General features: G+C 44.3%; 1 protein-coding gene across 7 annotated transcripts in view; it reads right to left on the reverse strand.

Annotated features, from left to right (window-relative positions):
• Nucleotides 1-3,665: 3,665 nt before the first annotated feature.
• The window catches only part of dlg5a (discs, large homolog 5a (Drosophila)), a 53,137-nt gene continuing 30,222 nt past the window's right edge, over nt 3,666-26,580 (reverse strand). For 2 of the 7 annotated variants that reach the window (XM_071393554.1, XM_071393552.1), the window contains exons 15-35: nt 24,242-24,345; nt 22,649-22,741; nt 21,111-22,193; nt 20,385-20,505; nt 19,645-19,798; nt 19,004-19,140; nt 18,782-18,871; nt 17,931-18,105; nt 15,922-15,999; nt 14,985-15,147; nt 14,517-14,650; nt 14,043-14,207; nt 13,722-13,908; nt 12,086-12,234; nt 11,128-11,298; nt 10,836-11,029; nt 10,556-10,699; nt 9,556-9,683; nt 9,058-9,167; nt 6,322-6,431; nt 3,666-6,124 (exon numbers count right to left, since the gene is read on the reverse strand). In XM_071393554.1, coding sequence (XP_071249655.1) covers nt 6,021-6,124; nt 6,322-6,431; nt 9,058-9,167; nt 9,556-9,683; nt 10,556-10,699; nt 10,836-11,029; nt 11,128-11,298; nt 12,086-12,234; nt 13,722-13,908; nt 14,043-14,207; nt 14,517-14,650; nt 14,985-15,147; nt 15,922-15,999; nt 17,931-18,105; nt 18,782-18,871; nt 19,004-19,140; nt 19,645-19,798; nt 20,385-20,505; nt 21,111-22,193; nt 22,649-22,741; nt 24,242-24,345 — 3,794 coding nt within the window. In that variant the 3' untranslated portion in view covers nt 3,666-6,020. Of the gene's footprint in view, nt 6,125-6,321; nt 6,432-9,057; nt 9,197-9,555; nt 9,684-10,555; nt 10,700-10,835; nt 11,030-11,127; nt 11,299-12,085; nt 12,235-13,721; nt 13,909-14,042; nt 14,208-14,516; nt 14,651-14,984; nt 15,148-15,921; nt 16,000-17,930; nt 18,106-18,781; nt 18,872-19,003; nt 19,141-19,644; nt 19,799-20,384; nt 20,506-21,110; nt 22,194-22,648; nt 22,742-24,241; nt 24,346-26,580 lie in introns of those variants that run through there. The other 5 variants (XM_071393556.1, XM_071393555.1, XM_071393553.1 and 2 more) reach the window with 5 other exon arrangements.

Here is a 26,580-nt window from a genome sequence, read left to right on the forward strand (position 1 = left end):
CACATTAATGTTTCTGATAAAAAGAAGAAGTGATGCAGTCTGTCTCTCCTCAACTCTTAGCCAAGTGAGACTGGCATGCATAGTATTTATATCAGCCCTCTGATTACAATGAAGAGCAAAACGTGCCGCTCTGTTCTGGGCCAGCCTCAGCTTAACTAGGTCTTTCCTTGCAGCACTGGACCACACGACTGGACAATAATCAAGATTAGACAAAACTAGAGCCTGCAGAACTTGCTTTTTGGAGTGTGGTGTCAAAAAAGGGTTCCAAGTAGCCAAAGGCCCATGTAAGCCATGCGTGGGTAAAGAGAACATCTACTACATAATATGGAACCATCCATATATAATGGATTCCAGTGTCATTCTTTAAACAATTTTTATTGAGATCTAATGTAGCTAGTGGGTAATTTCATATCTACACAAATCATCTGTAGGCAATAAGATTCAACAGGATCCAATGCAGTGTCCATAACATATGATAAATGGTCTACTAATTATCAGACTACAGCCACTGTATGACTAGAGGGCCCAGAGTTTTTCATAGTCCGGTCACGTGTTTAGGGAAAACTCCTGTCCCTAAATGGTACATTGTCCGTAGTGTTCAGTGTGTTTATTAGTGGACAGGCCATAGGATCCTGGACTGATCATGTTCCAGGAAAGCATGTGTGTGTCACGGCTGGCCAGATGTCGTGGCAAGGTGCCAGCTGAGGAGTCAGTTCCTGTAGGGCCCAGAGAGCTGAGGAAGGGTAGAGCCACCCAGCTTAGCCCTGGGACATATTAATTTGGGCATTTTGCACATTTTGCAACAGAAAACAATAACAAGCTTTTCTTATTTGACAAGTTCAGCTAGTCCTTCCCTGTCTGTGTGTTGTCTTCTGTTTAGTGCCTAATGAATATGACCCGACCCAGTGTGGACCGGTGAAGAGATGAAGGGTTTAGCATCAGGCAGGTGATAATCCTACAGGCCATTTCGAAAGGGTGGGACTGGAAGTCATCAGTTACGTCCCCAAATGGCACCCTATTTCCTATAAAGTGCACTACTTTTGGCCAGAGCCCTATGGGCCCTGGTCAAAAGTAGTGCACTATAAAGGGAATCGGGTGCCATTTTGGATGCAACCATCATGATGGAAGACCTCAATCATGGGGTGCTGAAAACTTACCCGGATAGAAAGATGAAAATACAAATATACATTACCTCTCACCATGGCAACGTGGTTGGAGGGAATGTTAAGCTAAGAAAGGCTGCGGCTTGGGCCAGGGTTGCAACAGCAAAGATCACTGGCCGTAAGACGGGAGTTTTCTCAAGTTAAGATGAGCTGTCAGCAGCTGTCTTGAAACAGACACCACAGAAGGCAGGCATAAGCAGCCTACCCTTTTCTAAAACAGGCAAGACAGGAGGGGACTTGGAGGACAAGGTGGTACAGAATACACATCAGGAACTTTGTCATTCTTCCTCAAAGTCATGTCTCAACCCTGTAGTTGTAAACCTCCTTTACCTCACCCATACATTTTTATGATATGTTACATCCCTGTTAGTGAGCATTTCTCCTTTAAGATAATCCATCCACCTGACAAGTGTGGCATATCAAGAAGCTGATTAAACAGCATGATCATTAAACATGTGCACCTTGTGCTTGGGACAATAAAAGGCCACTCTAAAATGTGCCGTTTTGACACAAGACAATGCCACAGATGTCTCAAGTTTTGAGGGAACGGGCAATTGGCATGCTGACTGCAGGAATGTCCACCAGAGCTGTTGCCAGATAATGTAATGTTAATTTCTCCACTATAAGCCGCCTCCAATGTCGTTTTAGATGATTTGGCAGTAGGTCCAAACGGCCTCACAACTGAAAATCACGTGTAACCACCTCAGCCCAGGACCTCCACATCCAGCTTCTTCACCTGCGGGATGGTGCCAGGTTTCCTCCAGACGTGACACTTGGCATTCAGGCTAAATAGTTCAATCTTGGTTTCATCAGACCAGAGAATCTTCTTTCTCATGGTTTGAGAGTCCTTTAGGAAAACTCCAAGTGGGCTGTCGTGCCTTTTACAGAAGAATGGCTTCCGTCTGGCCACTCTACCATAAAGTCCTGATTGGTGGAGTGCTGCAGAGATAGTTGTCCTTCTGGAAGATTCTCACATCTCACATCAAGACTCTCAGAGCTGATCAACTGGCAAAACTGAGCAATCGGGGAGAAGGGCCTTGGTCAGGGAGGTGCCCAAGAACCTGATGATCACTCTCACTCTGAGTTCCAAAGTTCCTCTTTGGAACTCAGAGTGAGAGTGATCATCAGGTTCTTGGGCACCTCCCTGACCAAGGCCCTTCTCCCCGATTGCTCAGTTTGGCCAGTTGATCAGCTCTGAGAGTCTTGGTGGTTCCAAACTTTTTCCATCTAAGAATGATGGGTGCCACTGTGTTCTTGGGGACCTTTAACGCTGCAGAAATGTTTTGGTACCCTTCCCCGGATCTGTGCCTTGACACAATCCTGTCTCGGTGGTTTGAGGACAATTCCTTTGACCTCATGGCTTGGTTTTTGCTCTGACATGCACTGTCAACTGTGGGACCTTATATAGACAGGTATGTGTCTTTCCAAATCATGTTCAATCAATTGAATTTACCACAGGTGGACTCCAATATTTGTTCAGTATAATTTCTGGGGATGTGTCCTCTGGATCGGCTGTGCGTTCTCATCCAGCTGCCAGGCCATCCAAGTGCTGAAACTGTCCTTTTGGTAACTGTGTGGTATCTGGTTGGGTACCTTTTCAATGCAAAATGGACAATAAATATCTACTCTGTTTCCAGACAAAGGGGAGGGTTCAAAAGTATTTAAGTAGAAGAAAACATGATTTTCCTGTGTCTTATATGTTTCCACTATTAGTTTGGAATAATACTCTGAAATAGTGAAAATTATGATAATGCCCTTTTAGTGCAAGACCTGTTTGAAAAGACCACCTTACATTTGCCTGTTTTGGTAGGATGGAGTTTTGGCCTGCATGGTGACATCACCAGGCAGTAAATTAGATAGACCAATAAGAAAGACTTTCAAAACAGCTAATTTTCAGTTTTCCCCTCCCCACTCAGACCACTCCTGAAAAATTCTAGCTTGAGCAATTGCGCTTAGCTAAGAAGCCATTTTGGTTTATTTTTTAATTGAAATCAATCACAGTATGGTACTTAACCGTTACCCAGAAAATATTTTATATTGAGATAAAAACAGCTGCATTGGACTTTTAAGTGGTCTAAATTCTAATATTTCCTAGCACTGAATGAAACAAGGTTGCTAACTAACTCATTCAAGGACAGTGAGAGGGTGAAAGAGACTAATAACTGGGGACTCAGACTTGCCGAGATAATCAGCGATCAAGTCAGGGAGACCTCCCCTGGTGGGTGTATCCTTCAAACAGTATGCATGACGGCAGTTTGGTTGTTGGCCAATATCAAAGCTTGCTTGCAAGAGCTGGGGTCACCCAATTGGCTGTTGTGCAGTCACATTTCTGAAATCTTTATAAACGTGTGAAATGTTGAACACTGGTTGCTAGCTCTCTAGTTGCCAAACGTTAAGTCGCTGTGTGTCTCATGTCTTCTATTGAAAATGACAAGTTGCTGATAGTCTCACCATTGTCGCCAAGTGTGAGTCCCCATTAAAGAGTCTGACACAGAAGCCATGTCGTCGTGATACAGAAAAAGACTTTTATTCTCATGTTAATGTCTCAACATTTGATACAAATCATTCTTTTTAATAAAGAAAACCGCAATCAGAATAGTACCTGGCAGCTAGTAGTTCCTCCTAAAAATACAACCATGTTACGTGGCATCCCTCTTCTAATTTTAAACCATCTCTATCTACTCAGAAAATGGGTTACATTACAATTTTACTTACTATGCCTAATCATATAGCCCAATAGTCAAACTTCATGTCCGAGTTTAATTTGAAAAACTGTGCAAGAAATCCCTTTTTCATCGAGAATGCAACTAAGGAGGAGCAATCTGTCAGTTGTTTTCTAATCAAGATTAAAGAATAAAAAGGCCATCAATGAAATGTAAGGAACTGACGTGATACATTTAAAATGTGAATTAGTTACAGTAAAAATTATAATATAGTACCTATTTATTTATAAAGTCTACTGGGAAACAGCTATTTGTTTTAAGGTCCACAGAATAACAAGTGCAAAACAGAAATAAAAAGATACAACTGACGTACTGGATTTTGGCACAACATTAGGATACAGGAGAATGGGGTTCAAGGATGACAGAAGAATGAGGGACAACAGCAATATTTTTGTGCCTCTTGGATAAAAAAATAAAGAAATTAAATAATGAAAAAACAAACAAAAATAACCTAACATTTCAATGGATTTAAGGAAGAAAAAAAATGTTTTCTCTTTAAGATTTTGCCCTGCACATGTGCTCCATGGTGTCTTTCTGGTTTGTGAGTACATTTAAAAAGTGACTGACAACAAACCACAAAACGAAAATAAAACCGTTAAAAAACATGCTAATACCTGCTAAGACATGACTTAACTGTTGAACTTCCCTAGGCCTGAGACCTAGTCAAAATACATCTAATATAAGATTTCAGATGCATCTGCATACTGTACATACAGGTACTCAAGTGCCTGTGAGTTTGTATGTACACTCCTACACACATATTTGTTATATTCTATAGCTTCTTTAAATATGTGACCAAGAGATAGCATGTGATAGAGACACAGTGGTCTGTCTAGCCCTGGAGTGCATTCTGAGGTGGTCGCCCTCACAACCTCACCATTGTCATATGCTCTGTACTGCCTCGCCCCAAAACAAGCCCGAGCCTTGCAGATCTATAGTGTTTATTTGCAGATCTTTAGTGTTAACACTTAACATTGTAAGTGGATCTATAGTGTTAACACTACGGTGTTTGCAGATTTAGTGTTAACACTATGGTGTTTACAGATCTGAAGGTACCAGATAGGTGTAAGCAACATGGTGATGGCGCCACCTAGCCTTCCAATGGGCAGTGGGGAGGTTCTACCTCCATATTGCTTCTACTTATCCTGTTCCATTAGATCTGAATAGGTAAGGGCTGGGGGTCTGTTTTTGGACCAAGTCTCTGACAGAAGGCACTTCCGATAGGCCTGTAAACTGTCCACTCACATACAGTGACCATAGAAACATAACGAGTAGAACAGACACCATTCGCTACTGCCATGTCTGATTTTCATGGCTTTTTCTTTGTTATAGAAACACAATAAAATTGATTGATACATTGTTGCACACATGGTGCACATAAAAGTTTGGTCTGAAGCAAGAATTGATTGATTTGACCGATCCAAAATCGATTTTCGGATTATATATATTTTTACCGATAAGACAAATGTCGCTTGGAGAGCGTTATATCTGTTCTACAGGTTTCGTTTCTATGGCGTCAACTTCAAAACATCAAAATCCATGATTCAATCCAACCAACAAAGTCATTAGTTTATCAATAATATAACTATCACTCATACACACAAACTCTCACACACACACACACACACACATACATTATTATTCCACATTATTAGTTGTCAGTCATTGAACGTGGTGTGTAAAACAGGTTGATGTCATTTGGTACACAGGTTTGTTTGGGGCCGATTCTGGGTCAGGGTTCTTTACTTCATCTGGGGGGGGGGGGGGGGGTGTAATGCACATTCAAGCAGAACATTTAACACCAATACTCAAGACTCTTTTTTTTACTGTAAACAGATGCATACAACGCAACATTACAAAAACACAACCATAAAACCCTTAAGGAAGACCGAATTAACTTTAACATCAACTGTCAGTGCTACCAACCTGCTCCAGAATACACAGAATAATAAGAGGCTCCGGTTAAGGTACGAATCAACATCATAATAAAACTATATAACAAAAATAGCACTAGTTTACATGTGTAATAGCTCACTGTAGTGTACCTATTGGTATAGTGTGGAAGGTTTTTTAGTGTTTGTTGTGAGTGGAGATGAGGTGCAGTGACGCAGGGTGCCGTGGTGACCTCCACCCTCTAGGAGCAGCCAAGGGGAGTCCACAGGACCTTACTCTGTTCCTGATCAACTATTGTCATGATCTGAGTGCAAATGTAGGGAAGAGTGCCGCCCTGGACAATACCTGTAAAAATACAGCAGACAAATGGTTAACAAGGTAGGAAGATGCCACACATAAAAAGAAAAGCCACACACTTAAGCTGTCTTCATCGGGGAAGATGCCACACAGCCACATATGCAGACACTCATCTACCCACATACACGGGCATAGCCAAAGGCAAACACGCAGACAGACAACACAGTACAGTGCAATATGCCAACCTGTAAAGAATTTGCTATACTCCTGCTCTATCTTCTGTGCAACCTCAAACTGCTCCTTGGAATGTTTTTGAGAGACCTTGTCCCGCAGATACACTGTATCCTTCTGTTCCCTGAGGAGAGGAAACCAGAACAAAGTATTAGGACACAGGCTCGCTACTAACACAAAGACAAACCTCTTCTCCCAGAAGTTGGCAGAGTACAAGAGGAAAGGAAGCATGTTTAGAGTATTAAAACACAGCCTCTGGGTCACTCTTGAATTGCAGTGTTTTTTTTGGTATGATATTTTGGGTAACTAACCCTTTAAAAATGATTTACTAAAGTGTTATGATTATTAATTTAGCTCACAATGTCATTGCCATTCATTTAAATTGAGCAAAACCAATGCCACTTTTTATTTAGATAAATGATCAATGGAATCTTCAAATGTTTGACATACTAATAGGGTGTGATTAGCTAATAATGTTCTTTAATATAGACCCCTCCCCTGATAATAGTTAGCCACTGGAGAATGCTCAAGGTCCTTGTATACAGTTGAAGTCGGAAGTTTACATACACTTAGGTTGGAGTCATTAAAACTCGTTTTTCAACCACTCCACAAATTTCTTGTTAACAAACTATAGTTTTGGCAAGTCGGATAGGACATCTACTTTGTGCATGACACAAGTAATTTTCCCAACAATTGTTTACAGACAGATTATTTCACAGTATCACAATTCCAGTGGGTCAGAAGTTTACATACACTAAGTTGACTGTGCCTTTAAACAGCATGGAAAATTCCAGAAAATGTTTTCATGGTTTTAGATGCTTCTGATAGGCTAATTGACATCATTTCAGTCAATTGGAGGTGCACCTGTGGATGTATTTCAAGGCCTACCTTCAAATTCAGTGCCTCTTTGCTTGACATCATGGGAAAGTCAAAAGAAATCAGCTAAGATCTCAGGAAAAATATTAGTAGACCTCCACAAGTCTGGTTCATCCTTGGGCGCAATTTCCAAATGCCTGAAGGTACCACGTTCATCTGTACAAACAATAGTACGCAAGTATAAACACCATGGGACCACGCAGCCGTCATACCGCTCAGGAAGGAGACGTGTTCTGTCTCCTAGAGATGAACGTACTTTGGTGCGAAAAGTGCAAATCAATCCCAGAACAGAAAAAGGACCTTGTGAAGATGCTGGAGGAAACAGGTACAAAACTATCTATATCCACAGTAAAACGAGTCCTATATCGACAACCTGAAAGGCCGCTCAGCAAGGAAGAAGCCACTGCTCCAAAACCGCCATAAAAAAGCCAGACTACGGTTTGCAACTGCACATGGGACCAAGATTGTACTTTTTGGAGAAATATCCTCTGGTCTGATGAAACAAAAATAGAACTGTTTGGCCATAATGACCATGGTCATGTTTGGAGGAAAAAGGGAGAGGCTTGCACGCCGAAGAACACCATCCCAACCGTGAAGCACGGGGGTGGCAGCATCATGTTGTGGGGGTGCTTTGCTGCAGGAGAGACTGGTGCACTTCACAAAATAGATGGCATCACGAGGGAGGGAAATGATGTTGCTTCAATATATCCACATCTCAAGACATCAGCCAGGAAGTTAAAGCTTGGTCGCAAATAGGTCTTCCAAATGGACAATAACCCCAAGCATACTTCCAAAGTTGTGGAAAAATGGCTTAAGGACAACAAAGTCAAGGTATTGGAGTGGCCATCACAAAGCCCTGACCTCATCCTATAGAAAATGTGTGGGCAGAACTAAAAAAGCGTGTGCGAGCAAGGAGGGCTACAAACCTGACTCAGCTACACCAGCTCTGTCAGGAGGAATGGGCCAAAATTCACCCAACTTATTGTGGGAAGCTTGTGGAAGGCTACCTGTAATGTTTGACCAAAGTTAAACATTTTAAAAGCAATGCTACCAAATACTAATTGAGTATGTAAACTTCTGACCAACTGGGAATGTGATGAAAGAAATAAAAGCTGAAATAAATCACTCTACTATTATTCTGGCATTTCACATTCTTAAAATAAAGTGGTGATCTAACTGACCTAAGACAGGGAATTTTTACTTGGATCAAATGTCAGGAATTGTGGAAAAACTGAGTTTAAATGTATCTGGCTAACTTCAACTGTATCTTTGTAATGATAAAACTTAGGGCCACATACTATACAGTATATGTGCAAATAATAATAATTAAAAAAGTACCCCTATTTTTATAGCCTTTGAACTTATTGATCTATACAATATATTCAATATTTTTATATATTTTCTAAATAATAGACCGATCTCTCTAAATCCCCAAAACATGGCACTACAACTCAACTCACTACCTGGAACCCGCCTATTAGTGCTGAGTGATTAATGGTACCATGGTACAGAGGAAATCTATCCAATCTCTTCATTACTGACCGGTCAAGAAGGAGAGTAAGTTATCAAAGAACATTGAGATACAGCCAGGAGATTTGTGTGTGTGTGTGTGGGGGGGGGTAGTCGAGAAGAAATGGAGCCTGGGGATTATAACGCTATTATACTGTAGTTTTAAATAGTGCTAAACACCCTTACATCCCATTCATTTCTCCAATGAGTTACTGACCCATGGGAACATCCCACGCACAAAAGCTTTCTGTGAACTCAACCACCAAGTAGAAATGGAGAAAACACACTAAAGATAGCATTTAAAAGAACTAGAATGTTTTAACACTAAAGGTCTTTGAAAATGATGGGTTTGGCTGGCTACTTACTTTATCTGCTTGGAGTTTTTGTAGCGGATGAAGATGACGATTGGGTAAATGTGAACGCTGTGCAGCCTCTCGATGGCATGGGGCGCAATGTCTAGCAGACAGTGACAGTCCTGGGAGAGGAGGACATCTTAGTTCAGTTCTGTTTAAGGTACAACAAGCAACATGATCATACTACATTCAGAATGGATCAAATGAAAGAGACTTCACTTCCGGTACCACAGAACGTTGTTAATTGTGATAATCCAAAAACCCAAGGAATTCTTTTGAGGTGGCATAAAATCTGCTATTAATTGACCACATCTTTAAAATTCTACATTTATAAATTGACCCACCTTTCACAAATTCTGAATTATCAAAGGGGAACACTTGTATCTGACAAAAGAGAAGAGGATGTAATGAAGAAGGAATGTTTATCTAGGATCAGGTCCCCCAGTTCATATCTTATTCACTATTATCTGAAAAGGTAAAACTTATCCTAGACCAGCCCTGACGCTGTACCTTCTCTGTTATCTCCTTGATGGAGGCCACGGTGGTCACGTCAAAATGGCCGCTCCTGCGTTTGTAGTCGATGAAGAGGCAGTCTTTGACGCCGCGCTCTATAGCCTGCTGGGACGCCTTCATCACCTCTAAGGAAACCACAGACACACGTCAGAATCACAGAAAACCAGTAACACCAGGGTCATATTCATTAGGCACCAAACAGTAGAAAACAGACAAACAGGGAGGGACTACCTCAACTTCTCCAATAAGAAATTATAATTTCCATTGCAAAAATGTCTACACACACACACACACACACAACCCCATAATGACAAAGTGAAAACATATTTATAGAATTGTTTGCACATTTATTGAAAATGAAATACAGAGAGCCTCCCTAATGGTGTAGTGGTCTAAGGCACTGCAATGCAAAGCTTGAGGCATCAATACAGACCCGGGTTAGATCCCAGGCTGTGTCACAACCGGCCGTGACCGGGAGTATCATAGGGCGGTGCACAATTGGCCCAGTCGAAGCGCCCATCCACTTCAAGACCATGATACAAAAAAGCTTTCCGTAAACTAACACTCGCACTTGAATTGACTTTGCTGATAGCTCCTTTGAGGAAAAATGTACTTACTATGACTAAGAAATGTGGTTTTCCCACCCAGCTTTCTTAAGATGAATACACTAAGTCGCTCTGGATAAGAGCATCTGCTAAATGACAAAAATGTATGTCTTATTTTCTAATTATTTTAAGACAAAGGTGGCTTTTGGAGTGCAAGCAAGACAATGTCTGTCAGAAATGGCAGCCTATCCCCAGCGCACGGTCAAAAGTAGTGCACTATATAGGGAATAGGGTGCCATTTGGAACACATTCTCTAGGACTTAAAAAAATCTGCCGTGAGTGAATTGCGCTCAGTCGGCAAGTTGGGGTAGCCCTATTTTGTAGATACTTATGTACGCCGTTGTAATGTATTATTAGTATCATATTGTGGTACTATGTTGTACTTTGCTCACCCAGGACACATCTGCAGAACTTCCCGGGGGACTCTTTGACCAGCATGTCCTTGACGGGGTCTGAGAGAGGACCGAGGATCAGAACCGGCCTGGGAGACGCACACTCTACCTTCTGGACCCGCTGGTACGCCAGGCTCACACAGTCTGAGAGGGAGTGAGACACACATATACATGGTCACACACACACAAATGCCCAATACCAAAATCAGTTGCACCTAGCCTCTAGGTAGTTACACTCCAGCCCGATTCTCTATCCATGTAAAGGTGTGTGTCCCCTCACCCTCTAGGAATGGTATGGAGTCTGTGCTAATGGCATCCAGAGCCACCAGCTCCTTGCCATCTTTGGAGCTGCTGCGTTTGTGTTTGTGCTTCCTCCTGAAGAAGGATCGCCTGGCGGCGGCAGAGAGGCTCTTACTGTCCTTGTCGTCTTTCAGCTCTGTCATACTGTGTCTACGGTAGAACTCCTGGTCCATCCTGCACAGACACAGGCACACAGAGACACAATACAATTACACAAGAGCCATGACACGTGTGTGTGTGTGTATGCGTCTGCATGTGTGAGTGTGTCTCACATGTATTTGCTAGGTATCTGTCCTCTCTGGATCTGCTGTGCATTCTCATCCAGCTGCCAGGCAATCCAGGTGCCAAAGCAGCCCTTTGGTAGAGTATCATCCACATACAGGATGTCATCCTTCTTAAAACTCAGGTCCAGCTCTGCCTCCACTATCCGCTCATAAAGTGCTCTGGAGAGATGGCGGGAGGGGATAAGAAGAAAGAGTGAGGGAGGGAGGGAGAGGAAGGAAGAGAGGGTTAAGTGTGTGTGTGCGCATGCGTGTTCAGTGTGTGCAAACCTGCACCCAGTATGGTTGGAGCCCCGTAACTCTTTCGAAGTGTATCTGTGGGGCTGTGTGCATATTTAGTGTCGCTGACATCACGACCCAGCCTGTATGACTAGTGACTGAGGCTGCCATGCAGAGACTCCGATTGAGTCCCAAATGGCACCCTATTCCTTATATAGTGCACTACCTTTGACCAGAGCCCAATGAGGCCTGGTTTATATATATATTTTTTAATGGGTACTGTATAGGGAATAGGGTGCCATTTGGGACACAACCTCTCAGCTTTCTACAGACTTCTAACAACAAACAGCTGCACTTACCAACAGACTTCCCCCTACTCTTCATTCACAGCCTTTATTTACAGTCTGCCTTGAGCCTACATAGATGCAAAGTGACAGCGCTTGCGCACACACTCTCTACAAGGGCATTTATCCTGGGCCCAATGAAGAGAGAGTCTCCTCGGTCTGTCCGCAGGTAAACCAACCCTGCTGTATGATAGATAGTATATCTAGGGAGAGAGATGGTGGATGGTCCTCCTGGATGCGGGACTTAATTGCTTTAGATGAAGAGAAAGTGCATTTGGACAGAATACTTTCTGAAGGCATAGAAGTGGAGGTGCATGGAGGTACAGTAGATCGCATAGCGGGAATCAGAAAAACAGGCACTTTGGGGACAGGATATGTGTGTGTACCTGATATAGAAGCCGTCACCCGGTGTGTCTTTGACAATGTTGAAGTCGTCCTGTCGTTGTTGGACTTTGAGAGTGACCGTCTCCGCTGGCTTCAGCATCTCTACATACACCTCCTCCACTGTCTTGTTCTTCATGTTTACTGACCCATACTAAGAGAGAGAGAGAGAATTTGAATTTACAAATCGCCTTCACTGGGGTACTTACATTACACAAACAAATGAAAACAAACGTTCAAATTTCAACCGTAACAAATTAGAACGAAAAGAAGGAGATCGAGAGTGTGAGCGTGCACGAGAGAGAGAGAGAGAAGAGGAAAGGAGGAGGAGGGAAACCCCTTGGCTGTATGAAGTGTCCGTCTATTGATTAATTCTGGGGGAGGATGATGACAGAAGATGAGGAGAATTGCCAGGGGGATGAAAGGTGAAAGCTCTACTGCGTGTTCTGTCCTGATGAAAAAGCTCTAGGTCTGTTTGGAGAACAGAGCTTATTGGGACAGGGAGGGAGCATGCCAGGAATGGGATAGTATGAGTTAGATCGACCACAGTATGTCATGATAGAGAAAGAGAGGGGCAATCGATGAAGGAACAAAGACAGGCAGGAGGAGTGGTAATGAGCTATGGAAGAGATACTGCAGGGTGCAAATTGTTCACTTAGAAAAAGGTTATTATACAATCTGTGTGTATGTGTTAAGGATGTGCACGACTATTCGAAATATCTGAATGGGAATAAAAAAAATCTTTAGCCTAATTTAAACTGATTTTAACACTGAAAAGGCTTTATCTAAATTAAATGAAAATATCCATGTGACATTGTTACATACAAGGATATACCATGACATTTCAAATCTTTCATTTAATTAAATAAACTTTTCAATGTTGTTTTTATGACGTGCACCGTGCGCCCCATAAATAAAGACCGGTAACCTTCACGTGAGTAGCTTGTTGTTAATGTTGGCCAATCAAAGCGGCTCAATGCGTAGCAAGTGGAGTGACCGTTCACTAATGCAATGCAAGATGGAATAAAATAACGGAATTAAAAGTTAGGGTAATGAGGAGTAGGCTATAACGAGAAACAGGTAGGCTGTTTTATTTGAATGGGGTTGGGGAGATGGTGCAGCATATGGCCTTAATTAGCCTTGCTAGTTATAGCTGGGGAAAAACTATTTTCTTGCCACTTCGATACCAAAGTCACTTTTTCGTAGCAGGTTAGGAGACTGAGGTTACGGTTAGGAAAAGGGTTTAGGGTTAGTGAAAATACTAAAAAGTATGTAGATAGCTAGCTTCTGTAGGCTACTCCAGTCAAGACAGGCACTGTTATAAAATAACATTGTGACTGCTACAAGTTAGCTAGTCTTGACTGTAGCAAAATGTCCTTTTTGTCTCGCTCTCTCCCTCTGTCTGCTCGCAACACACACCGCCCCATATAAACTCCGCAGGCCGCGGAAACAATAGAGCCAGCCTCTCCCTCGCGCAGCAGTGCTCAGGTTAAAAACATACGTTAAAAAAAAAGATACAAATTTTGAATATCCGGATATCCAACAAAAATAAAAAATATTCGAATAGCGACATTTTTTCAAAACACCATCCCTAGTGTCTCAAATCAAATCTGCGCACATGCTGGTTTATATATAACCTACCTCCAGTATGAGGTCCCCAGGCTGCAGCCCCTCTGTTCCCCTAGCAGGGCTGTCCTCTTCCAGACTCTCTACATAGACCCCGCGGAGGTTCCCTCCACACAGCCCCAGCCCCAGTTCCGCCCCCTGGGCTCTGCGCACCGTCACCACCCGTGGTTCACACACCTTACGACTACCCTCTGACAACATCCTGGAGGGGGAGGGAAGAAGAATACTTTACTAATCCTTACGAAACGGCAATGTGTCTTCTGCTGTATCCAACCCCTGCAATACAAACACACATTAGGTTAGAGAGGCTGGAGCAGTCAGAGGTGTATTTGTTACCTGATGAAACTATGAGGACTAGTTGTAGGGGTGGTCTGTTTGGAGGAGGGGGTGAGTGTTCCTTCGTCTTGTTCACTCAGAGTGTCTATAGTAGAGTGGTTGTCAGGGGTGGTGGCTCCACTGCCATGGGGAGTTGACTGGCTGCTCATCGGCTCCAGACGAGAACTACACATGCAAAGAGAGAGAAACAGAAACCTTAATACCTCAGTCAAATGAATGGGAGAGATAGGTGCCATCTATTTAAAATGGGATAGAGGTGCCAAATGATGCCTGTATATTTCTCCAAATGATTACTTTGGGATTTACATAAATGGCATGGTCGGAGGTCAACTTTACACCACTTTTGAACAATGAATGAGTAACATTTTGTCTTTGATTACCTTTCATTTAAAAAACTAACCTTTTATTTTATGTGGATTGTGAATGGTTTTCCAGCTGTGTGTGTGTGTGTGTGTGTGTGTATGTGTGTATGACCTGGAGCGTGAGTGGTGTCCAAGCTGGTACATGTGGGGGTTGTACTGAGCCATGATGGTGATGGTGTCACACTGCTGACCAATTATCAGCCTGGCTTGCTGCTCTGTGGCATTACGCAAGTTAATACCATTATACTGGAGAAGGAGGGGAGATGAAAAGGAGGAGAGAAAGGCAAGATGTTATTGAAAAAACTTGCTGAAAATAAATAGCGCTTCTCAATTGTCATTCTCAGGCATGAATGGCTGACTGTAGGTCACTCTGGATAAGAACAACTGCTAAATGACAAAAATCCTAAATGTAATGTTTGATTCCATGAGGGGGGAACTGGAGCATGTGTAGTCTAGATGTGCATGCGACTGCACTGGCTGCAGTCTACATCGTCACATTTATAATTTCCTCCTGAGCTGAAACGGATATGACCCTTAACCCTGGCAGGAAGGAGCAATGAAACAGGAAAAGGGAAGTTACCTCGAGGAGCTGGTCGCCGTACTCCAGCCCGGCCTGATGGGCGATGCTGCCTCCGGTTACCTTGGAGACGAAGATACCGCCGTTCTCGCCGCTGACGATAGAGATGCCAAGAGGCTCCGCCCCTTTGTGAACGATCACATTACGAGGTTCCTCCAGGTACGGCCTGATGGGAGGGAGGGATGAGAAACTTCAGGGCTGCATCTCATCTCCCCTATGAGGGTATTGTCAAAAGTAGTGCACTACATCGGGATTAGGGTGCTATGAAACTCACACATTGATTTTCACAAGACAGAGACATATTACATATCACAGGAAAAACCAACAGATAGAAATAACAGAGTGTGTGTGCTACAAGGAGAAGACAAGCAAAAGATCCAGAGGTTGTGAGGTAGACAGTTATCTTCACATTCAGCCTGGTGACTAGCATTGGGCCCAAACACACTCAGAATGCCATCCCATCTGCAAAAGGGCACGGACATTCAGTAGCATGCAGCCTCAGTGAGGACTTCACACATGAAACAAGTGGCCACATCATTTATAGAAGTCCAACCATACAAACACTAAACTGTCAGTGACAATAGATAGACGTGTGCTGCGTCTCAATCAAATCCGGTTCAAGAGGAATAGTTGAGATGTTTTCTGGATCTTTTCCGTGAAACGCAGGCTAATGTAAACCTGGCATGCACTGACCTGTTCAACTGAGAAGTGGGATGTAGGCCTAGCTGCTGTTCAGGGGTGAGAAATACCACACAACACATGCTTTACACATTCCAAGTCTATGGGCTCTGCCTGGAAACAACTCCTGGCTCCTAATCACAAGACGGGGGGGCAAAGAGTTGTTTCTGAAGTGGGCCTGTGTCTACATCTTAATTTCAGTATTTCTATCCAACACCAAAGCATGTTAACAGTAAGACCATCAGTCAGTCAGTCAACAAACCTGAGGCTCCTGAGAGAGGAGAACCTCGGCCTAGCAGCCAGAGGGATCCTCAGAAAAGACCTGTTACGGTGCAGAGACCTGGAGACATTTACACACATGGCAGAGAAGAAACAAGAGAGGAGATGGACGAGAGAAAAACAAACAGGAAGTGGACAGGAAGGACAGACAGTAAAAGAAAATAGAGAAATGCAGAGGCCAAACAGGTCTGGTTTGAGAAGAAGAAACTAAATATTACAAAAGGAAAATAGCCTGGTTCCTTCTGCATGTGTTTAGCGAACCCTTCTAACACACAAACATGCACACGTACACATTACACACACTTTTACACTCATCATGTGCTGCTGCTACTACTGTGTTCTATATTTTACTATTTTTATAATCTATCCTGATGACTAGTCACTTTATCCTGCCTTCATGTACATATCTACTTCAAATATCTGGTACCTCTGCACATTGACCTGGTACTCCCTGTATATAGCTCCACATTGATCTGGTACTGGTACTCCCTGTATATAGCTCCACATTGATCTGGTACTGGTACTCCCTGTATATAGCTCCACAATGATCTGGTACTCCCTGTATATAGCTCCACACTGATCTGGTACTCCCTGTATATAGCTCCACATTGATCTGGTACTGGTACTCCCTGTATATAGCTCCACATTGCTCTGGTACTGGTGCTCCCTGTATATAGCTCCACATTGATCTGGTACTGGTGCTCCCTGTATATAGCTCCACATTGATCTGGTACTGGTGCTCCCTGTATATAGCTCCACATTGATCTGGTACTGGTACTCCCTGTATATAGCTCCACATTGATCTGGTACTCCCTGTATATAGCTCCACATTGATCTGGTACTGGTGCTCCCTGTATATAGCTCCACATTGATCTGGTACTGGTACTCCCTGTATATAGCTCCACATTGATCTGGTACTCCCTGTATATAGCTCCACATTGATCTGGTACTGGTGCTCCCTGTATATAGATCCACATTGATCTGGTACTCCCTGTATATAGATCCACCTTGATCTGGTACTCCCTGTATATAGCTCCACATTGATCTGGTACTGGTGCTCCCTGTATATAGATCCACACTGATCTGGTACTCCCTGTATATAGCTCCACATTGCTCTGGTACTGGTGCTCCCTGTATATAGCTCCACATTGATCTGGTACTGGTGCTCCCTGTATATAGCTCCACATTGATCTGGTACTGGTACTCCCTGTATATAGCTCCACATTGATCTGGTACTAGTACTCCCTGTATATAGCTCCACATTGATCTGGTACTGGTGCTCCCTGTATATAGCTCCACATTGATCTGGTACAGGTACTCCCTGTATATAGCTCCATTATTGTGTATTTTATTTTATTCCTCGCATTACTATTTTATTTTTTAAACTCTGCATAGTTGGGAAAGGCTCGTAAGCATGCATTTGATGGTAAAGTCTACACCAGCTGTATTCGGCACATGTGACAAATAAAATGTAATCATTCCACTGGCATGGTCAGAGGAGTTGGCTAAAGCACAAACAGATCTGGGACCAGGCTACAAGGAGAAATGACAGCAACACTCAACTGACCTTTATACTGCATATACCAAGAGCATTATAGCTGATATATAATCACCGCATCATACACTTCCTACCTGTACTCCTTTAGACCAGTGTTATTCAATCTATTCTAGTCCACCTGAGTTGGCTTTAATTGAACCTTTATTCAACTAGGCAAGTCAGCTAAGAACAAATTCTTATTTACAATGACGGCCTACCCCAGCCAAACCCAGACGACGCTGGGCCAATTCTGCGTCGCTCTATGGGACTCCTAATCACAGCCAGTTGTGATACAGCCAGCTAACAAAGGGCTTGGTGATTATTTGACCAATTGAATCAGGATTGCTAGTAGTGGAAAAGAGCAAATAAAATAAAAACTGCTGGGGACACTCCAATCCACATCATGTTTTAGACCGTCCAGCCCTATCTCACGTTTGTCGTCTTTCCCATCCTACCGGTCTTTCCTCTCTTTCCGCTCTCCAATTGGCACAGGGCTGACGGAGATTCTGGGCAGGGTGGATATGGAGCTCTGTGATTGGCTGCTGGCGAAGGAGGAAGTCTCCAGGTTCAGAGGTGATTGGGGGGGAGTGATGAGGCTGGGGCTGCTGCACTCTGAATGTGACAGGGAGCCTGGAAAGGGGGGGCAGGGAGAGAGGGTAAGAGACTTTAAATGAGATATTAAGATGAGATCGTACTTCATTAATTCCCAAGGGAAAATGTGTTTGTCATTCTTACAACCATAGTAAAAACAATTAAAATACTCACAACAGTTAAAACATGGCAGTAGAGCGAAAGCGAGAGTGAGAAAGGGAAAGAATTGGTCCATAGTTGCAGTGTCATTTCTCAGACAGGTAACCAGGTTGTAAATATCCTGACACAAGCATGTTAACCCCCAGCTTTAATGGCCCAGGACACAAAATCTATATGGTTAAAGTGTTTCCCTGTGTTTAGTGTTATGACTGTGGGGATTCCAGCTTGTTCAGCAGTAGCTTACAGAACAGCACCTTTAAATGACCTGCTAACAGGGCTGTCACATCTCAGAGAAAACACAAGTGTAGTCAGCTGTTTGATTTGGAATAATGTTATTTAGTTGAGTGGAAAATGAGCATTCTAAAGTCCCCTTGGGACCAGAGTCAGGTAATATTGGTCGAGAGGTACAGTATTCAGGGAATAGGCATCTTAATATGTGTTCATTCATCCATCCACTCATTTGTTAATTCATTAATTTGTCTATCCACCCACCCATCAATATTTTTGTTAACTAATTTGTTTGTTCAATTATGCATCCATCCATCCATGCATGTACCTCTGTCAGAGCCCAGCATAGATCGAGGGTAGCGGGGAGTGGAGGGGATCTTTATCCTCTCGTTCCGGTACTGGACATTACTGGAAGAATCTGATGCAATAGAGGAAAAGTCCATCAGTGTGTGTGTGTGTGTATAATATAAGTATTTTGTGTGTGTGTGTGTGTGCGCACGCATGTATAACACGAGCGCGTGTATGTGGCGTGCGTGCATGGGTGACTGACCAAGGCCCAGGCGAGCACTGGAGGGTAGTGAGTTGGTACCATGGGAGGTGCGGCTGCTGCGTGACGAGGACTCGGAGTAGTCTGCTGCTGGACGTTTTTGGCTCAGGTCCAGGCTCAGACGCCCCTGGTGCTGCGGACTGACACACACACACTCTTCCTACATAATTCATGGGTTGAACATAGCGTCACTAACGTCTTTTTATGAAAGTCATCTTAGCGAATGGTGCACGACTGAACGTGTTAATCAATACATTCTCAAACAGCACGACATCTCCAAAGGAGGCAACTAATTAGTAGGAGAACCTTTGGTCATCATTGTAATGTCATCAGATTGACTTTAGATGTAGTATAACATTAGCTAGCTAGCTAAGATTGAGGGGAGAGCACCGGATTTCAGCTAGCTAACATTAGCATTGCAAGGTATTTTTAACTAACTTACCTTACTAAAGGCAACATTGCCATAAAGAAAAATTGCCTTCATCATAATGATGACCAAGTTGTTTCCTACTAAATATTTGCCTACTTAAAAGCAATGTCATATTTTCAAGCCAATAATTTAGACTAAACGATAATTTGCCCCCTTGAGGAATGACTGGGCTCCACTTGATTTTCGGGGTAGTTATTCTGTCTGGGGTAATTACCTGGGCTGTTGGTTGTTGTGCTGGTGTTGGCAGATCTGGGAGGAGACAGAGGGACAGTTGTTGGTGTGGACTCTGTGGCTGCGGACTGTGTAGACTGGGTTCCTCATCACTGCGGTCACCGCTGGACACGGGGCCAGGCCACGATGGGCCGAGTCTGATAGAACACACACACACTGATTAGAGAACAACAACCACCACACCGGTTAAATAGGAGCAACACACACTGGCTAGAGAGGCTCCAGATAGAAATGTGTTATGGGTCATCCTGAGTAGTGCAGCGGTCTAAGGCACTGCATCGCAGTGTTAGAGGCGTCACACTACAGACCCGAGTTCGATCCCGGGCAGTGTCACAACCGGCCGTGATCGAGAGTCCCATACGGCGGAGCACAATTGTCTCAGCATTATCCGGGTTAGGGGAGGGTTTGGCCAGGGGACTACTTGGCTCATCTCGCTTTCAGCTAATCCTTGTGGCAGGCCGGGCGGATGCAGGCTGACCTTGGTCATCAGGTGAATGGTGTTTCCTCCGACACACTGGTGCGGCTGGATTAAGCGCGCAGGTGTTAAGAAGCGCGGTTGGGCGGGTCATGTTTCTGAGGACACATGACTCGACCTTCGCCCCCTGAGCCCATTAGGGAGTTGCAGCAATGAGACAAATCGAAATCGAAGAGAAAAAGGGGCTAAATTATTGATTTATTTTATTAAAAAGGAGGAAAGTGTGTGTGTGTGTGAGAGTGACTCACTTGCAGGCAGGGTACTGTTGTAGACGGTGGAGACGAAGCCCACACTGTGTCTGTGAGAGCGGTTGGGAGAGGAGCGAAGCATCTCTTTGGGCTCTGGGGAGTGATCGTCATTGGAGTAGCTCTGATGGTTGACAGATACAGAAATCAATGGGTTTAATGATGAGGAACAGAAAGAGTAGGAGAATAAGGAGAAGGACCCAATTCAGAGTGGGACCACAGTCACAGTCCAATGACCAAAAAAAAGAGAAGAGAACGATGAGAAGTAAACTGAAGGAGCTGTGTAAGAGTGCTGGGATGAGACCACAGCCCCCGGACTCAGCACTTTGAGCCCTGGGCTGCATATTGCCTGGAGCTCTGTACAGAGGCATCAATCACCATTGAGGCAGCCTGGTAGCGAGGCACACACAGAAAGGGCTGTAAATACTGCCACAAAAAGGCTGCCGTGTTTCACCCTGGAGTACTGGCTGGGTGCGAGGCCACAGTGCTGGTGTTTCTCTTTTTATATTAAGTGTTATGAGACATAAGGTGCATCTCAGTAGTCTTAAGTGGCATGCACTTCTTGTCTCCTCTCCTTGATCATAGGCTAGGTAGGTGAACACAACATATTAGAGGATGACTTCACCTGTTCAGTTCTTTAATGTATATGGAGAGGAGAAGCGAGGAAGCCACTTCAGACTATTGTGACCAGCCTTAGTGAAAAGCACTATACATTAACATCAAACAGACCTGGAAGGAGGGCAGAGTGATGGACTGAGGGGTCATCCTGCGTCGGAGAGCTGGTGCTGATTTAGGGCGGGGCCTCTTCACCTCAGGCTCCTCCCCCCTGGTGCGTCCGATGTCCTCATCACATGACTTCCTCGATGTCAGCACTTTCCCATCCAGGAAGTAGTGGTTCCCATTTCTGTCTCGTTCCCTCTCCCTTTCTCGTTCCCTCTCTCGTTCCCTGTGGCCCTCCCCGGTAACCATGGAAACAGCCTCCCCCTTACCGCCGTTCCCGTCGGAGGTGAGCGTGCAGTCGGAGGCGGAATTGCTCTGCTGTTTGTGTTTGAATTTGAACGAATCGCTGCGGGTAGGCGGCGGAGGAGGGGTGGGTGTGGCCGTAGAGGAGAGAGACTCCGTCTTGGAGGGCTGCGGGGAGTGGGCCACCAGCTGACAGGGCAACAGGTACTCTATCTTGGAAGATGGGGGCGCAGTCTCAGGCCGTGGTTTGAAGGCGTCCGTGTCGAAGATGGACTTCCTCTGTTTGGGTGACTTGAAGATGGACAGCTGGGTCGGAGTCGTCGCTGTGGTCGTATCCACGGCGACAGACATCCCGCCTACGATCATCTTCGGCCAGGTACCGCCGCTGTGTTTCTTCTCCAGGGTGGTCTCCACGGTGATGCAGTCGGGGGGGTTAGAGGGGTCATAGGTCATGGGGGGTGGAGGGGGCTTGGCGTAGGGGGACCCAGAGCAGCACTCCTGGAAGGCGCTGGGGCCGTAGCGGCCCGGGGGACCCAGACCGAGGTCAGAGGCCGGCCGGAGGATGGTGGCGTGGAGAGACCCCGTGGAGAAGGGCTTCCTGACGTCCCCGTACGTGCCCATCCCCTCTTCGGCCTCCCCACCCCTGCTCTTCCTCCTCTCTCCTTGGACATTGACACTACCACCTCCCCCACTACCACCTGTGTCAGGGCAGAAGATGTCTGTCTGTGTGGAGCTGTTGTGTTTGAGGTTACGACTGTTCCTGGAGTGGACCTCGGAGAGACGGCTGTTGGACGATGACTCGCGCAGGCTGTCGAAGATGTTCTGGCCTGACGAACTGTGAGGGAAGAACTGGGAACATAAAAGGATAGAGGACAGAGATAGAGGGGGTGTTAGGAATAGCACTAGACGAGTAAACACACATTTCCTTTTTTCTTAAACTCTAAACTTTCCTCCAAAAAATAAAGTTCACACTATCCAGGAATCTAGTCACTGCAGTGCAGTAATATCTAACATGTTTGTTCTTGAGAAAGTCAGTCGCTGTCCTAAAAAGAGTGCCCGCTATAGCATCAAATAAGGGTGTTGCAGTGTATGGCACTACATGGACTTCAGGAGAACTGGAGTCTAAATTAAGGCTGATTTGAGGCCAGCGGGCAGTGAAGTTTAGATTCACCTTCAAGTCAAAGCCCTATGTTAAAATAAGGCTGTTATGTGGCACCACATTGACTGGAGGAGAACTTGTCTTTAGTCTAATTTGAGGCTAGTGTGCATTCAAGGAGTTTAGTAGAGGAGCTAGTTAGATTCACCTTCACGAGAGAGAGGCTGAGAGAGTCCCTGCAGTTCCTCAGCAGTGTCTCACACTCCGTCACCGACTTGTTGTCCAGAGCGATGCCGTTGATCTGGGGGAAACAGAGGACACATAAAAAACAGTGTACACACACTATTCACTTCCCACACATCCTTCTAAAACACACATACAGTTTTGCTAGGTGGTATTGCTTTCAAGAGAGATTGAGAATTCAACTACCCTAACCCCAAATAGAGATCCCCTGCACCTGAAGAACTCAGTGCCAGAGATTTGGGTCTGCCTGCTGCTGCAGTGGGATACTATTAGAAAATCTAGGCCAGTGGTTCTTCTTAGAACTTTAACACCCCCACACTCCTTTCTCAATCCCCACATTTCCATGACAATAGGCCTGAGATGAATTATAAAACACTGCAGCGAGGAGAGGAGCACAGGGAGAGGAAACAGGAAAGTAGGTAATGTATTCAAGCCTGAGCAAAATTATTTGTCACATATACCGATAGGTGTAGTGAAATGTGTTGTTTTACAGGGTCAGCCTTGCTAATTAGGGTTAAGTGCCTTGCTCAAGGGCACGTCGCCAGATTCTTTCACCTTGTCGGCTCAGGTAATCGAACCAGCGACCTTTCAGTTACTGGCCCAACACTAACAGCTAGACTACCTGCTGCCCACCCCCCCAAAAAATAAGAGATCAGACTAGTGAACTTTTAACACCTAAAATTAAACAATACTCTTTGAAACATGTTATTCCATCTGGGGAGTCTAGTCTAAGTCGGAGTAATGAGCATTAAGAGTGCAGCTGTGACATATGCAAAATTGTGCACTGACTGCATATGTTACTGTTGGTTCAGCATGTTCAAGTCCTTCGCTTACTAACATAATTAAACATATCTGTATATGTGAAATATAACCTGCTACATTAAGTTATTAACGACTACAAGGACATGGTATAAGACGATACACAACCATGATTGACATCTGCAGGCATCTGGTCTAATGTTTGCTAATCACCAACACTTAGCTATCATGTCCCATATCAGCTAGCCAGGCTTCACTATTAAAGTTGAGGGTGTCAACGGGTGCGTCCAAACTGGCACCCCATTTAATATATTGCGCGTTAGTTTCGACCTTGGCCGTATGGGCTCTGGTCAAAAACAGTACTCTGTGTAGGTAATAGGGTGCAATTTGAGACAAGCCTTGGTCTGCCATTAAAAAGGTGAGTGGGGAGATATCTAAGCCCAGTGGTTTTACTAAGCAGCAGAACTTCACAGTAAGGACCTGGAGGATTATGACAGCAGATTCAGTAGGTGGATCATGATTAGAGAGAAGGTCATTCTGCCAGGTAAAGTGATGACTGGCAAACATTATTTCTGTCACCAAATCACTAGAGACCGAAATGGAACAGGGGTCAAATCAGGTGGAGGTGAAGGAAATGGAGGAGGTAGAGTTTGGAAGAGAGGAGGAGTAGAAAGATAAGGAGGTGAGGTGGAGAAGGAGGGGGCGATGGAGGAAGAAGAACAGGAATGAAGAGTATGAGGAAAATGAGGAGATGGAAGAAAATTACAAGGAGAAACGGAGGTGGTGGAGGAGGACTCACAGCGATAAGTCTGTCTCCAACAGTCAGAGATCCCTCTCTGGAAGCAGGACTCCCCTGGACGAGGGCTGTCACAAACACACCATTCTCCAGACCTATACCACTGTCTGGAGTAGAGAGGAGAATACAATATGTATTAGACACTTCAGACCTATAACACCGACGTTAGAATACAAGTGAAGACATCACAACTATGAAATAACACATATGGAATCATGTAGTAACCAAAAAAAGTGTTCAACCAAAATATATTTTATATTTGAGATTCTTCAAAGTAGCCACTCTTTGCCTTGATGACAGCTTTGCACACTCTTGGCATTCTCTCAACCAGTTTCGTGAAGTAATCACCTGGAATGCATTACAATTAACCTCTCTTGGGTAGGGGGCAGTATTTTCACATCCAGATGAAAAGCGTGCCAAAAGTAAACTGCCTGTTACTCAGGCCCAGAAGCTAGGATATGCATATAATTGGTAGATTTGGATAGAAAACACAAAAAAGTTTCTAAAACTGTTAAAATGATGTCTGAGTATAACAGAACTGATATGGCAGGTGAAACCCCGAGGACAAACACACATTCTGCAGCGATACACCATCCCATCTGGTTTGGCCTTAGTGGGACTATCATTTGTTTTTCAACAAGACAATGACCCAACACACACCTCCAGGCTGTGTGAGGGCTATTTGACCAAGAAGGACAGTGATGGAGTGCTGCATCAGATGACCTGGCCTCACAATCCCCGACCTCAACCAAATTTGAGATAGTTTGGGATGAGTCGGACCGCAGAGTGAAGGAAAAGCAGCCAACAAGTGCTCAGCACTGCTTCAAGACTGTATTCCAGGTGAAGCTGTTGAGAGAATGCCAAGAGTGTGCAAAGCTGTCATCAAGGCAAAGGGTGGCTACTTTGAAGAATCTCAAATATAAAATATGTTTTGATATTTCTAACACTTTTTTGGTTACTACATGATTCCATACAGTGGGGCAAAAAAGTATTTAGTCAGCCACCAATTGTGCAAGTTCTCCCACTTAAAAAGATGAGGCCTGTAATTTTCATCATAGGTACACTTCAACTATGACAGACAAAATGAGGAGAAAAAATCCAGAAAATCACATTGTAGGATTTAATGAATTTATTTGAAAATTATGGTGGAAAATAAGTATTTGGTCACCTACAAACAAGCACGATTTCTGGCTCTCACAGACCTGTAACTTCTTCTTTAAGAGGCTCCTCTGTCCTCCACTCGTTACCTGTATTAATGGCACCTGTTTGAACTTGTTATCAGTATAAAAGACACCTGTCCACAACCTCAAACAGTCACACTCCAAACTCCACTATGGCCAAGACCAAAGAGCTGTCAAACACCAGAAACAAAATTGTAGACCTGCACCAGGCTGGGAAGACTGAATCTGCAATAGGTAAGCAGATTGGTTTGAAGAAATCAACTGTGGCAGCAATTATTAGGAAATGGAAGACATACAAGACCACTGATAATCTCCCTCGATCTGGGGCTCCACGCAAGATCTCACCCCGTGGGGTCCACACGGGGAGACCTAGTGAATGACCTGCAGAGAGCTGGGACCAAAGTAACAAAGCCTACCATCAGTAACACACTACGCCGCCAGGGACTCAAATCCTGCAGTGCCAGACGTGTCCCCCTGCTTAAGCCAGTACATGTCCAGGCCCGTCTGAAGTTTGCTAGAGAGCATTTGGATGATCCAGAAGAAGATTGGGAGAATGTCATATGGTCAGATGAAACCAAAATAGAACTTTTTGGTAAAAACTCAACTCGTCGTGTTTGGAGGACAAAGAATGCTGAGTTGCATCCAAAGAACACCATACCTACTGTGAAGCATTGGGGTGGAAACATCATGCTTTGGGGCTGTTTTTCTGCAAAGGGACCAGGACGACTGACCCGTGTAAAGGACAGAATGAATGGGGCCATGTATCGTGAGATTTTGAGTGAAAACCTCCTTCTATCAGCAAGGGCATTGAAGATGAAACGTGGCTGGGTCTTTCAGCATGACAATGATCCCAAACACACCGCCCGGGCAACGAAGGAGTGGCTTCGTAAGAAGCATTTCAAGGTCCTGGAGTGGCCTAGCCAGTCTCCAGATCTCAACCCCATAGAAAATCTTTGGAGGGAGTTGAAAGTCCGTCTTGCCCAGCAACAGCCCCAAAAGATCACTGCTCTAGAGGAGATCTGCATGGAGGAATGGGCCAAAATACCAGCAACAGTGTGTGAAAACCTTGTGAAGACTTACAGAATACATTTGACCTCTGTCATTGCCAACAAAGGGTATATAACAAAGTATTGAGATAAACTTTTGTTATTGACTAAATAC

The sequence above is a fragment of the Salvelinus alpinus genome, chromosome 3, assembly GCF_045679555.1.
Source record: "Salvelinus alpinus chromosome 3, SLU_Salpinus.1, whole genome shotgun sequence".
In the NCBI taxonomy this organism is placed as follows: Eukaryota; Metazoa; Chordata; class Actinopteri; order Salmoniformes; family Salmonidae; genus Salvelinus; species Salvelinus alpinus.